We start from the raw sequence: 15,079 nt of genomic DNA on the forward strand, positions 1-15,079 counted from the left end.
TTGTGATAATTGTTATCTTTTTATCGCCAAGCCCTAACATATGCAAGGAAGGTAATTATTTAATATAGGGCTGAACAATCAGCAAAAAGACACTCATTCTGTAACAGATAATTAGATGAAAAATGCGATACGATTTCAGTTGAAGTGATCGTTTTTAAAATTTTTGCAGAAAAATTGTAAAAATGATAAAGTTTCCCTAATGATTTGTCAGCTTGAGCATCCCTTTTGCACTACAATGCTGCTGGTAGTAACATTGGACAGTAATGCTCTGATATATATATATATATATATATATTTTTTTTTTTTTTTTTTTTCCTATAGCAGTCATTTTAAAAAAAATTAAGGAAAACAATTGGAAAAAAAAATGTGTGTATATGATCATCACATCATATATCATCACTTTTGTAGGTGGAAAATACCGTCCCCCCCCCACCAAAAAAACCATATAATATTTGTGAAGTTTATACCTGGGAATATTTGCAATTTCTTGTTTATAAAATTGCAGAAAAAAATTCAGAAAATATAAATATATATGCAGCTCAATTTTTCTGCTAACCAACTAGTTGAGTCATCTCTGTTCCAATTTAAAGATTCAATATTGGCCTCTTCATCATTGAATTTTGAATTTTTTCTGTTGAAAGTCTGTCTCTTGAGGTTGATTATGTCTGGAAAATTGTTTCTCTGATTCATTGAATTTTATCTCATAATAAATTAGAGCTTAACAGGTTCAAAGCCAAATACACATATAAGCTTTTAATTTCATTCATTCAGTAGAAATTGCTTTTCACAAAGTGATTGGAATACACCTTACTATTCCTGTGCTCTGTGACACTGGCCACTCTTTTAAGTAATATTTCTGGTCTGGCATGTTGTAAACATTGTACATCTTCATTAACACAACCCCAAGGTCTTTCTTTCATTTTGCCTTTCTTTCCATTCGTCTCGGTGCTCTTCACTAACTCATTCACTCACTCACTGACCAGACTCAACCTGTCTTTATTCATTCAGTGATCTTATTTCTGTATTTCTGAAGAGATTTGAAGCATCTGTCCCAGCAAGGACTCAAGTCTTTAATATCCCTGCATCATTCAGACTTGCTGACAGATCAATTAGAGGTTCAGGTCTTGTTCTCTGAGCAATGCTTACTTGCAAGATTATTTTCTTTGGTTTGCCTGATTTGTCCATCTGTTTTCTTTCCATACATGATCCTTACCTTACTCTAAGCTTAAGAGTCCCTCTGTTTCACTCCCCTGACCAGAAATTATTGTAAATATAAATGTAATGCTGCATTTTTATTTATTTATTTTTTTGCTTGGAATGTTTGCCAAGAAAGTCCTGTTGTTGAGGGCATTGTAATGTTTAACTACTGGTTCCTGACACCATTCACCACTGCCTGTTTTCCCACACACCACAATACGAGAGAAAACACTTTGATCACAAAGGCAGCAAATCCAGCAGTATTTAAGTTCCTCCATTTGGAGTTTAATCTAAACACTTTAAGAGCACCTCTAGGTCATCTCAGACTCTCACTTTGTCTCAGGAATGTTTCAAGTAAACTTGGAACTGGAGTAATACCTCTTCTTTCTTTTTGTTGGTTGTGGGAGATATAAGAGTGGGCTGAGTGTTGTTTGGTTGGTTGGTTGGAGCACTTGCACAGTTCACTTTTATTTTTTGTAAGTTTTGTCCAGAGGCATGAAGTTGCAGGTAGATGGTGTGAATGTGGGAAGGCCAGGAACCTACAGGGACATTGATTTATTCATGTTGGACCTCAGTGCGACTCTTCCTCTCTCTTGGTCGCTGGTGTTTGTCGCTATGTCATAACTGGTATGTGTGTATACGTGCGCCTGTCCCAGCAGGCCGAGTTCGCTCCCCTGGGTCCCTGACCATGTGCGCAGGGTGCCTCCTCCATCCCAGCTGTGAGGAACAGGGCTCTGACATGGCCTGTCCCTTTAGCTCACACTGAAGGTTTGACACGCCGAGCACAGAGGTCAGGCTGACCTACTTTCCCCTGGCGGCCCTTCAGCTGAGCTGCAGCACTCCTCTGCAGGGGGGGCAGCAAGGGCGGAGCTGCTTACGCCTCCACTGCTGTCCTGGTGTGTTAAATCATCGCCATTTGGTAAGACACACGTTCCAGTGTGTGTACACGCGTTCTCTCTCTCTCTCTCTTTTTGTGTGTGTAGGAGGCATCCCACATATGGACACACGTACAAGTGTGCACGCGCACACACTCACATAGGCTTGTACCAAGGTTGGATATGAAGTGCTCTGTGGGGGTTGCAGGTAGATGCTGGGTAGCACTTGGGTAGGACCCCTGCAGTGAGCTCTGTCTGACTCACTTTGTGTACCACTGCTCACACCTTCTGACGTCCTCTACTTAATTCACTGCTCCTATGCACCAAAAATAAGCTTATACACATAAAGCAACTTATGGCTGACTGTCTTAAAGCAAATAATTTGTACTCACGCAAAATAAATATTCTTTATATATGCCAGAATAATTGGCCTTTATTTCTCTGTCTGTTTAGTTTTTTCTTCTTCTTTCTCTGCATTTTTTATTCTTCTACTCAGCAAATACTGCACTATCTATCAAATACAGAGCGTGCCACTATCACTGTGTTCTTTCATTTTTCAGTGGTTATATTTTAAAATTTCCATTTTGTTGTCACCCACATCTTTGCTGATGACCCACAGTTAACAGAAGTTAGTCATGAATACACAAATATGTCTGAAGTGATGGAAAGACTTTGTCTAACAGAAAAAGTGACAGGGGAAGGCTTGCGGCCCCTTCATGAGAAGAAGAGCAGAGGAATGTTGAAGCAGGCAATGGCTGTTTGACTGTATCAATGATTTGGGTCCAGCAGAAGGTCCCTAATGGAGCTAGCCACCTCTTCTGTCTGCCTGGGATCTGTTGCTACACACACTGTGACACATGTAGACGTTGTGAGGGGAAATGGTTTTAAGTACTTAAGTGTGTATGGCATTGGACAGATTGCATCACAATTATCCCGCTCAGAGACTCCCCAGTTGGTCATGTCTGAGTTTTAAAATGGCATACGCTACCTAAATCAAGCCCCTTAAATCTGTTTGTCACCATCTAATATGCATGGTCACACTCTGCGTTTACATAGTTTTATTCATCTGAACTCATGTTAAACTGTGACGAGGCAGAGTACAGCCAAAAGGACATGGTCTGTATAATGGGCCTGTCTTAGCAGCCTGTACAGAGGAGGACGGGGATAAGTGTGATCACAATCTCTGTTCATCTTTACTAAATATCAGGGTCTATCAAGAAGACTTGTACTCCTGTTTACTGTGCCTCTCTCGCAGTGCAGTACTTGATATTTATCAAATCTATGTGACTGATTTCATAGATCAGCTTTGTCTGTCATACAAGTGCAGCTTCTACCTTGAGCAATAAGTGGTTGGATTGCATTCAGACCTGTGCCCAGATTCTTGCACATCAAATTTTTTGGATCTGATATTTTGACAAAAATATATTGTGATTTCACTCCATGTATTCCACGAATATATTGACAGTGGCATCCAATAAAATGGCCTTTCAGCATGGGTGTGATAGTACTCAAAATGCAGTATACTAGAGCTAATATGAACTGATGAGCTAGTTCACAGAAAATTAATCCACAACAATTCTAGTAATTAATCTAATTACCTACACTATTTTAAAATTATCTATGCTGCCATACATCATCATATCTGTCAGGGTAGTGGGGGAGTCACCAGTTAACCTAGATGTTATCTCATATCTTTGGACTGTGGGAGTAAGCCATAGTCACCAGAGGGAACCCGAAAGGCATGGGGAATTGAGCCAGGATTCTTCTTGCTGCGATGCAACAGCGCTGACCGGCATTTCATTGTATCGCCTTCTGAAAATAATTCTTTCTAGTTAGTTATTTAACCAATTATGGCCAATATTTTCCCAGTTTCTCAAATGTTCTTTGATTTTCTTCTTTTGTGGGTTTTTATGTTGTATATTTTTAAGTCAAGTTGAATTAATATTTGGAAATATAAATTTAGGCTATACATAAGAAAAAAAAAATAATAAGATGATGGTTTTTGAGTCAGTTGTATTTGTGTTTTTTAATATCTAACATAGGCTTGTGATACAGCCTTATGTTTTTTTTGTGACTCTGTTTCTTGTCCATTTATTGTCTTGTATTTTTTGCTATGGTACCTGTATGGATTCAGTCTCCTCTGTTGCATTATTTTGAATATCAAAAACTCTCCATTGTCTTGAAAGGTGACTTTCAACACACTCCTTTACAAAGAACAGCAGCTCTGCTTATCATAAAAATGGGTGATACACTTTTATATTGTACCACATTGGTGGAAAGACAACAAGCACCTCTATGGCCACATTTGTTTAAATAATTATAGGAACTTGTTGAGCATACAGAGGTAGGGCATTGTAGTGTTTCATATGATGTTTTTGTCAGCCCTGAAAACTTGACATTTATTCATTACATTGATTCAAACGTCTTTGTCCAAAGCAGCTTACTGAAAATGTGTTCAGCTTTGTTGGGAAAAGATGAGTTGCCATCAGAAAGTGCAAGTATCTGAAATAATGTAACATAAACCATGTTCACTGCCTTAGTGCAAATGTTTAGGAGAACTTTTCTTTTTTCAAAATAAATGAGGCGTCAGTACTCAATTTTGAAAAGTTCAGTTTTTCTGGTTTATGTTGCAGACATGTTTTTGAGGATGCGTTGTTTTATGATCACCCACTGCAACAGTGAACATAGTATTGTTTTTTTCCCTTGTGACTCTGTATTTGTTGTCGTGGCAGAGTGTGACACTGGAGATATGGGTACCGTCACAGAGGAGATTTTATATATTTTGGCAGGTAGCACGTGCCATAGGTGTATATGATTCTGAGCTAAGGATCAAAATGAAAGCAGAGCTGCAAAATGGGTGTGGTCAAAACAATGAGTATGTGTGTTTTGAGGTAGGATGATGACCAGGGTCACAGCTGGTGTGATCACATGCGAAACTTTTCAAACCCCCTTTTGAAATCCTACAGGGGTGCAAGTTGCAAGTTGGATACTCAAAACAACAGATTCAGGTTTAAGGTTTTGGTTTGACTTTTGGGAAATATTTCCTTTTGACACAAGAACAGAATGATTTCGACTGTGACACTACTTTCCCACTTAATATATTCTGTTGGAGAACAGTGTAGGATTCTTTTGGATTGCACTGGCATTTTAGAGTGATTTAACCAACAAGATTGACAGCATTACAATGAGGCTGTCATTATCATCCCTCCTGTGGTATAATTGCATATAGTGTTGAACAAGCAGTCTCTCTCTCTTTTTCTCTCTCCCAGTTTGACTGCTCTCTCTACTTATCGCTTGCATCCGTTAAACTCATCAGAGAATCCTACAGCTTTTTAGTGTGGCCATCTGTCAATACCACTCCATAAAGTGAAGTGGGGAAACGTGCACATCCATTGGCTCTTGTAAGCCCTCAGCTGGCCTGCCTCCAGCTGGATCTGTGGGCCTAGCTGTGGCTGGTTAACCCAGGCCTAGAGCGTCACTCTCCAGCCCTTGTGGCTACTTAAGCCCACCTCGCCTCCCCAATCAGGCAGCTGGAAGAACCCTCCCTCTTCACTGCTGTGGAGAGGCTTGTAACACTGTAATGAGTTAAGTTTCAGAATGATCTACATAATTTATTTCCTGTCCCCACAGGAGGCTGGTGAAGCATTAATTAATATCAGGCCCTGGTATCAGCAACCGTCCCAGTGTGGGATTCCTTCTGGCTCCTATTTTTGGCACCCGTGGAATTTGATATGTTGTGCAACTAGAATGCATATTGTTGGAAATTGATGAATGGTATTGCTTTGTGATGACGTTGTACACAGATTGAGCTCTTGTATAAGTATGGAGGGTAAAAGCTGGACACGGTTGTAGGCCACATAAACCATATGACCTCGATGACTGGAGCTGTGACTAAACCTAAATGATGCATGATACAATGCTGCGTACGATTTTTGCTGCTGGCAGTGATATTCTCCACAGCCCTGTACCACAGGCTTGTTTGTGTTAAGCTGGTTTTTGACATCTCTTCACTCACCTTGCCACCTTTCTCTGTCTCTCTCTGTTTTCCTCTCACAGAACTCAATACGGCACAATCTGTCATTGAACAAGTGTTTTCTCAAAGTGCCTCGCTCCAAAGATGACCCAGGAAAGGTGAGAATATTTAACATGAATTGAACTATAACGCACAAGAAAGTATGTACTTATCAACAAAATACAAATCATGGAAATGTTGAATTCAGTATCCATTGCTGGTAGACTTAAGTGTTGCAACATTTATTTATTTATTTATTTATTTTTTGTTTGTTTTTTGTATCATCCTATCTCTGGCTGAAAAATGTTACCTTTGAATTGCTGCCAGGACTCTGACAGCCTGGAAATGCATGGCATGCTTGTAATCTATTATGAACCTCCCACTCCCACAGTATTGCATTTCAAATGTAAGGATAGACAAGTGTTTTGAATAAGTCCAGACAGCAGATGTGGGTTAGGAGAGGGGGGAAGAAAGTCTTAAGACAGGTATAGACTGGGGTTGTAACAGCTCAGGTCATATTCAGAGTCTAGCATCACTGAAGTATTTACTCAAAGTGCTGCATCAGCTCAAGAAAATAATCATATTTCATTTGCTCTGTACTCATCTTCCCATCTCAAAATTCTCCTTTTGTAAAGGAGTATATAGTCCAGTATGTTAATTTGACATTTGAATCTCAGTAAGGCCACCTCCACTCACTTTTTCAGCTCGACTTACCTCACAATCTCTGGTGACATCAGCCTGATAAGCAGCCACCCCCAATTCACTGGGTAGTTCACGAAGATGGGGCCTATGGGCCTATATTTAGTATGATAGTATGCATAGGTCTAACCATATGTAGCCTAACCCAGATTTCATCCCAACACTGTCAGACCATACGTTACATATGCTTGGGGAACCGCACAATTAATTACACACACACCCGTACGTACATACACACCAACACATGCACGAAGAGCTACGCCTAGCTGTGTAGAGGATGGGGACTGAATGCTAATTTCATGTTTTGCTGTAATCCTCTGATATTGACACTCCTGGGAGCTGCTCCACTAAATACAAAATAATCTATTGCTGTATGGATCCCATTCCAAATGCATGGCCAACATGCTCGCATCCTTAATGTTTAATTTGGAATTTTCCTCACTCCCCTCCCCCCTGAAGACAACTTCAAAGAGGCGCTAGCCGCTCTTGATATGTTGCATCAATATTGTAATGTGGCAGGAATATGAGAACTGCTGGTTGGATGAGATAGGAGAGTCATGTCGCTCTCTGTCTGTCTCCAACTCTGAGATGGAGTAAAAGATGACAGTTGGTATTGTACATAATCACTCCCTGTCTTCCTCTGAGGTAGAGATGCTGGCTGTGAAGGCTACCGTTAATAATCTATATTTTAATTGGACTGCATCTGCACCTGAAGTTGGCAGGACAGTCGTTGCACTTTTTGTGATTGGCCTTCCTATTCGCACACAACAGTGAAACTAGATGACATAATATATGTTGATGTATGAAAATTAGCTGTATCATTTACTGTAAGAGAACAGATAGGGTACATCTGTGATCAGGATCAGTTTTTAAAAAGATCTTTACTTCGGCAGATAAAGCTGTGGCTTTGCCATGTTGTTGCCCCAGACTCCATGGACTCACTTTGTTTGGCATAGCTACAGTATATTGCAGTATATTTGTGAATAATTTAATGACTCTTTATATGCTTTTTCTTTTTTCCTGCCAACTCTCTCGGGGTGGGTGAAGGGAAATGCAAAACCTCCTGTCCCATGAGGTTAACTTAAAATGTTTTTCCCCTTGCTAATTATATATATATATAAAAGCCATGTAGCTTGGCTTTGTCTCTTTGACTCCTAATTTTGAAACATCTGCATTTAACCCTTTATTCTTAACAAAGAGATGGCTCACATGTAGAGAAGAGCATCTCACCTTTGCATGTTGTTAGTCGAAGCCCTTTGTAGAGAGCATGGAAGGTCTAATGAGGGTTCTGCTGCATTTCACCGTAGCCTACATCAATATGAGATGTTTCTTTATCTTTGGTTGATTGTGCTGTGAATTATTCTTATCTCTGAGGAAAATGTTAATTGACCCCAAAACCTAGCACATATTAAAACTTATAATTTTAACCCCCTGAAGAATATGGGCCAACCCTGGCATTTCATTTTGCAGACTGTAGCAGTGGTGTATGTGAGCTGTGAATATAACAGATTTACTGGCTTGAACAAGAGAAGCCCATTGTGTATTCAGTAGTTATGGTATAGATACTAGAGATACAGCATGTTCTATGGCTTCTCTCGTTGTTCAGAGAATTTTTTATGAAAATATCAATTATTCTCTCTCCTAAGGAAGTAATTTTAAAGGTCCTGATCTCACTTTCCCTTGACAATTGAGATTTTATCGGGGGTCATATGAAATATTAAAAATAAATTCAGAACTTGCTAGGCCTTAGGGTAAAAATCTCATTTTTAACAACCCTAAGCTGTGTTCTTGTTGGCTTCGAGGAGGAATCCATTGAAAAATAAATTAAATTGGGCCGAATGCAAAAATAAATAATGCATCCTGGTTGTGGAATTGGTAGCTGCAGCCCCAGAGCCAGCCCCAACTGTTCTTTCCTTGATTAGCCTTGCTCAGACCTCAGAAGAAAGCACCACGGCAGGGCTAACGCTGCCTCGATTCCTGGGCTGAGACTGTGGAGCCTTCATCCTTGGCAACAGCGCTCTGACTCAGTACCTGAGGCTGAGGAAGTACAGCTTCGGGAAAGGCTTAGTGTTTCACCACCAGCAGCTGCCCTCATAGCCTCTCATTGAAGAGCAGCCGCAGAGGAGGAAAAGCCAAGTCTTTCTTACTGACAACGCCAACCCACACAAAGCACAAACTCACAGCTATTAGCTTAAATAAAGGCATTGTCTGACGGACTTTAGCAGAGCAGTTGGGGCCTTAGAGTTTTTAATAATGCTGCACCAAGGCAGTGCCAAATAAAAATCTGATGCTGTTGTGTCCTGTCATGCCAGGGAGGAAATGTCTCAGTTCAGTGCAAACAACCCGTGGATATGATGTGAGGAAGCAGTCTGTTGGATTTCCTCCGCTCACAGGTCTTTCCTTTGTTTACAGGGCTCTTACTGGGCCATTGACACCAACCCAAAGGAGGATGCCTTGCCTACACGGCCAAAGAAGAGGCCGCGGTCTGGAGAACGGGTGAGCCATATGAGAAACTGTACATAATCCTACAAAGGTTCAACTTCAACATGTTCAAGTATTTTTCTGGTGCTCTTGACTTGGTACCTTTAAAGTCTTCTTCCTATTGCCCTCCTTTCTCTCCCGCTTTCTCCCACTCTTTCTCTACCACATGCAGTCACGCACATGCAAACACACACACAGACTTAGTAGGAGTTCATATCCAGACTTTATGTAACTGCCTCTTCATGCTGCCTCGGTAGCCTGTCATGAAGTGGGCTCCTTATTAATAAACTATGCCCCAGGCAGCCATTACATACATTACATTCTGCACTCACTTTTTTAACAAACATCAATTAATGTAGAGCTGTGTGTGCCGGTTACTCTGAGCAGTAGCTTTGTCTTTAATTATGGATGAGCTTCGTCCAGAGTTACATACAGTTGCACAGGTTTTAGCGAGCTGCTCAAATTGACCTGGCCCTGGGACATCTTGACTTAGTGGGCTCTCCTCTCCTCCCGCCTCACAACGTGGCTGACTAGAGGCAACAAGGAAGGGAAGATACAGTTAGGCTGTCGAAGCACACTCATTCACACACAAAACACCGTCCCTTACGCACACAAGCGCTGAGGCAACTTAAACTTAACATGCTACTGTTGTCTTAAAATACAATTACATGCATTCAGTAAAGAGCTTCTTTCCTGGTGTGTGATTTTATTTCCAAGAAATATAGGCACACAGTAGAAGGACATTGTTTTTAAAATGCAGCTCTGCCAACCAATTCAAGTAAAGCTCTCCAGATACAGTTTTATTCATCTGAGCATGACACAAAGCGACGCACCAAGTGAGGAGTGTTTCTGTAGGACACATGCGCTGTGCTCACCCTTCCCCCTTTAGACATTGTCTCCCTGCAAGGGATTCCATTAAGAGTCTCAGACACTGAAATTGAGAGTTTGTGAAATCTCATTTATGTTTATCATGAAATATAAATGGTATTCTTGGCAGCCAATCCTCTTACAGTAAGCAGTTTTGGGAGACAGGCATGGCAGAGTTATCCCGTTCAATAGTGAGCCTATATAGCAAGATGAGGGCATGTGAATGTTTGTCTATGTATATGTGTATGTGAGGTGAGGGTGTCTCAGAATCTTCAGAATCACATCTTCTCAGAAAACACAGTTCACATGTGACCTAAATAAAGGTGCTGCTCTGTCATATGACAACAGTTCTGCTTTATGTTTTTCATATCTTACAGATAGATTTTTATCTAGTCTTCGCACATGATTTGTCACAAACATAATGCAGGTCTCAAAATGTAACCTGCAGTGGGATCTCGTGTTAGATAATTGGATAATGTTAAATTTTTTTGTTTGCCTCCACACCCCACCCCCCACCCCCACAGGCTTCTACGCCGTACAGCCTGGAGTCGGAGTCTTTAGGGATGGAGTGTATGATCTCTGGAAGTGCCTCTCCAACGCTGGCAATCAACACTGTGACTAACAAGGTACTAGAGCCAGCCAGCCAGCCTCCAGCGCCAACACACACCTGGCTACACGGCTGCACCCTGACCCTACCCACTTCTCCAACCACCTACAGCACTATTCCCCACAGAGAGAGGAGCACTCTAGTGGAGGGGAGCTACACACACACACATACACACATACACACACAAACGCACAAGCACATGTTCCTATGCCTAAAGCTTCTCCGCAATGCAACCCACACCAAAATACACATCTATCTGCACTGCAGCACCTCTTTTTTGTTAGAACAACAGGCAGCAGGCTCTTGTTATCTTCAGCACGGAAATATGATGCTCACACTGATACTTAGTGCTTTGCAACCTGATAGACCTCACACAATCCTGTGCACATTTGTAATAGGATGCTCCACACGGTGCATGGGGTTTCTTCATTCGCACCTGTAGTAGACGTTGACGCCTAGAGTTGTGTTTCTCGTTCTGTGGCCAAATTACCATGTCACACTACAGGTGACCACCCCTGCTGCTACCTCTGTCTGCTCTCAGTAATTTTTTCCTAATATGTGTAAAAGCTTGGAAACACTGGTCCATCACAAAGCAAAGCTACAGGGACAGCTAGCTGTTAGCTGTGAGTGTGCCTCTCACTCTGAAATTTAAATAAGCTTTTTAACCTTAAGCTCTCATCCTCCGGGCCCAGTGGGGGCAGCTCTCAGGAGTACTTTTAAAAAGCCTACAAGAGTCGCTTATTCATTTGCTGCAAGCATTACAAAAAAGGTTTAATGTGAACAGGGGTGTTCATAGGAAAGGTTGTGTGTGTGTGTGTGTGTGTGTGTGTGTGTGTGTGTGTGTGTGTGTGTGTGTGTGTGTGTGTGTGTGTGTGTGTGTGTGTGTGTGTGTGTGTGTGTGTGTGTGTGTGTGTGTGTGTGTGTGTGTGTGTGTGTGTGTGTAAGACATGGCCTCTGAGCATATGTCAGTGTGTTATAACTTGTGTGTACATGTATGTAGAGTATGTTACAGTGTGTTTGAGCTTGTTTTGATGCATGTGTCATTCACATTTAGCTCGAGGCTGTTTCTGAACATGTCTGCTACAGAAATATTTCATTTGTCTTTAACAAACGGATTGATGGGCCAAAGTGTGAAGAAAGATGACCCCTTTTCCTCTCTGATAAGAAAGAAGAAGCACCAGTCCTCAACAGCAGTGACAGCTGGCAGTTAACACTCCTGGCATCAAATACCTCCAGTCAAATACGTCATGAAAGTAACAAGCAGAAAACATTAAAACAGCACAAAAACCATTCCAAGAGCTGATGAAAGGAAATCATGATTTGTAGTTTTTTGTTCACTTGATTTGTGACAAAAACTGTTACAGTAGTGAAGTGAGCAGAAGACAAAGTGGAATAGTAACAGATCTGAGGCCCTGTCTCCTCAGAGAGAGCTTGTTTCTCACTGTCTTACACTGTAAACACACGACAGGCCACGCCTCTTTCGGTGCAGTGTGCCAAGCCACAGGAATTCCCTCTCTCTGTTTTTCTCTCTCTCCCTTTCTATTCCAGTCCCTCTCCCTCATTCCCGCCTTCTCAGATAGACCAATGGGAGACGCTGGCAGAACGACTACTGAACCAGCGAGAATCTCTATGCTCTTTCTCTCTTTTGTTGGACATTCCTTACAATATTGTCCTACTGACTCTCTTTTACGTCCCCTTTCTCACATAGACTCAGACTTTTCTTCATGCCCCCTAAATGGGTTCTGAGGCAGCCTGAAACAGTGCTGTGAATATGATGAAGCTTTGACACGAAAGTGCAATGATGAAAGGAAAGGGGGGATTGTTGGAAGTGTCTTTGTTAAAGAATAGTCTGGACTTTTTCCCCTCTCTTTTCTCTCTTATGTGGGTTTCAGTCTTTTCAATCCTGTGTGCTGGCAATCTGCTAAACACTGGCTGGCATTGTTGGAGACACCTGGGCCAATCTTGCTTTGATTTCATAATCCATGTCTCATGCTCCAGATTAGGCCCCCATGTAAAAGACACCTCTGGCTTTTTACTTAATTCACTACTAAGAATAGAAGTCTGACTTGCTTGCCTGCTAGCTAACACTGTACTGTACACAGTATTTACTATGGCGCTGCTTCTACTTGTATGAGCATGCTTTCCTTTGTATAAGTGTTTTGTGTGTGTGTCTGTGTTATCCTGCATTTGTGCACATCTGCAACTGTAGAAATATGTGTGTGTCATGCGTTACGGCATGCTTCTACGGATATGTGGGTGGGATGCGACTGGGTGTTTGTCTGTCACAGTGCATGCTTGAATGGGCATCTTGACTCGGGACTTTGGGGTCTGTGTAAGCCACAGAGAAGTAAGGTTTTGAAATCATCACACTTTATGGGTGAGTAGAGTAAAAATAGATTGCGGTGAGAGACTTGAGGCTAAAAGCCTGTTTTATGACTTCACTTATAACATTTATATTTCTGTGGCACGCTGCTTTTGATTAGCATTGTAGGGCTGATTTTGTAGACGTGCTTAGGCTTTCAGTCTTAGCTGCTCATTGAGTTCCCCTTCACGCTAATGAACACTGGAGCCAAGCGCATACTGAGTGGAGGAAAGCTTGAGTTGCCTAATGAGCTTCTCTTACTACCTCCCGATACTCCTTTCCTTCAGCCTCACCCCTCTTTCTTACACAGTGTTGCCTGGAGTCAGCAAGTGTGCTCTCAATTTTGGTTTGTTTTGTTTGTTTATTTATTTATTTATTTTAAATTGTGGTATTTCTATCTCATCCTACCAGTGTAGCAGCCAATCTCCATATTAAAAGTGTACTCTCACTTTGCATGTGTGCTTTCTGGATTCGCACCACTGTGTGTCACCTAGCCAATCAGTCAGACAGGAGAAAGCCATCAGGCTGCTTGGGTTTCCTTGCTTCCTTGTGGCCTCTGTGGCAGCTCGCAGTGGCTCATCTGAAAGACAAGAGGCTTCAGTCCACCGCTTCTGCTGAGAGGCAATGTGCTGGGCAGGGCCGGGCCAATCTGCCTGAAGGCTGCTGCCACTGCTGTCTCATTGTGCTGAGCACAGAGCCCACTCTGTTCTACTCACAGTGATGAGCAGCAGAAGCCACCATGCTGCACTCAGTTCCACACACACACCACTCCACTCTTGGTGAAGGCCAGGCTCTCTTCGACTGCATCACCATCAGTGCATTACTGTCATTCCCTTGTCACAATACAAAACTCAGCACATGGACTATTCTCTGTGGGTATCATTATATGACTTATTGGGTTCATTCCTCTTAGTATTATCTTAATTGTTTGATGGCACACTTTATTTAGGAAGGGTGGGAGCACTAAACCTTGTTAGACGATAATTAAGATTGTTGTCCTGAAGTGCTTTGGCTACTTCGGCCGCTACATTGAAAGGTCAGTGTCTCGGTTGCACTGAAATCCTTTGTTAGCTTTCCCAAAAGGGTTTGCGCTTGGTGAGCAGATGTGGCCGACATCGCCAGTAGTTTGACCTTTAGTGATGAGAATTTCTCAGCTGTCTCCAGGCCCCTTTACACATTCAGCTGGAACCCCTTTGTGACTTTGGTTTGTGTTCAAGAGCACCCTGTCTCTCCCACACATACTGACAATACAATGAAATGTAATGAAAATAAAGTGCTTTGCTATTATGAACCGTCATTGCATGCAGCACATACACATGCTCGGTGTTTAAATGTCTATACCAAAGAACGACTCATTACTAAATACAACAATACGTGGCCATTAGTTTCTATACCAAATAACTCAAAAGAATGTCTACGTCCTCCGCCATAAGTAACAGTCTTGTGTGTGTATGTGTGTTTCTTTGTGGGTCTATGACAAAGAAAACTTATGTCACCTGCATGTGTGTTTCAGGTGGCGTTGTACAACACAGACCAGGAAGGGAGCGACAGTCCAAGAAGCAGCCTTAACAACAGCCTGTCTGATCAGAGTCTGGCCTCTGTAAATCTCAACAGTGTGGGCAGTGTGCATAGCTATACACCGGTAAGACCAACCAAGGACAACCAAGGAAAAACAAAACTGGGATCTTACATGTATGGCTGCATTTTCATGAAAAGACATCCAAGGCTCCAAGTATATTCAGACTTTTAAATAATAATAATTTGTCCAAAACATATACTGTTGAAATGATAATGGTAAACTTAGTGATCAGAACTGACAGCAATCAGATCTGCCCTGATGCATAGGCCCGCAATGAACAGAACCCCTATCTGACCTGATTAAACTGAAAATAACATGATCTTGGCTCGTGTCTCAGTAAGTCTGAATTGAACGGAGATCTCTTGTGCTTTTGCACCAATTAGACAAAACAACAAAGGTG

At 41.8% G+C, this 15,079-nt stretch overlaps 1 protein-coding gene across 3 annotated transcripts in view; it reads left to right on the forward strand.

Annotated features, from left to right (window-relative positions):
- Positions 1-15,079, forward strand: part of foxj3 (forkhead box J3) — a 73,018-nt gene that overhangs the window by 47,208 nt on the left and 10,731 nt on the right. For 2 of the 3 annotated variants that reach the window (XM_029502269.1, XM_029502268.1), the window contains 4 exons: positions 6,129-6,203; positions 9,196-9,279; positions 10,656-10,757; positions 14,614-14,742. In XM_029502269.1, the coding sequence (XP_029358129.1) occupies positions 6,129-6,203; positions 9,196-9,279; positions 10,656-10,757; positions 14,614-14,742 (390 nt within the window). The remainder of the gene's footprint in view (positions 1-6,128; positions 6,204-9,195; positions 9,280-10,655; positions 10,758-14,613; positions 14,743-15,079) is intronic. The other variant, XM_029502270.1, reaches the window with a different exon arrangement.

The sequence above is a fragment of the Echeneis naucrates genome, chromosome 5, assembly GCF_900963305.1.
Source record: "Echeneis naucrates chromosome 5, fEcheNa1.1, whole genome shotgun sequence".
NCBI classification, from domain to species: domain Eukaryota; kingdom Metazoa; phylum Chordata; class Actinopteri; order Carangiformes; family Echeneidae; genus Echeneis; species Echeneis naucrates.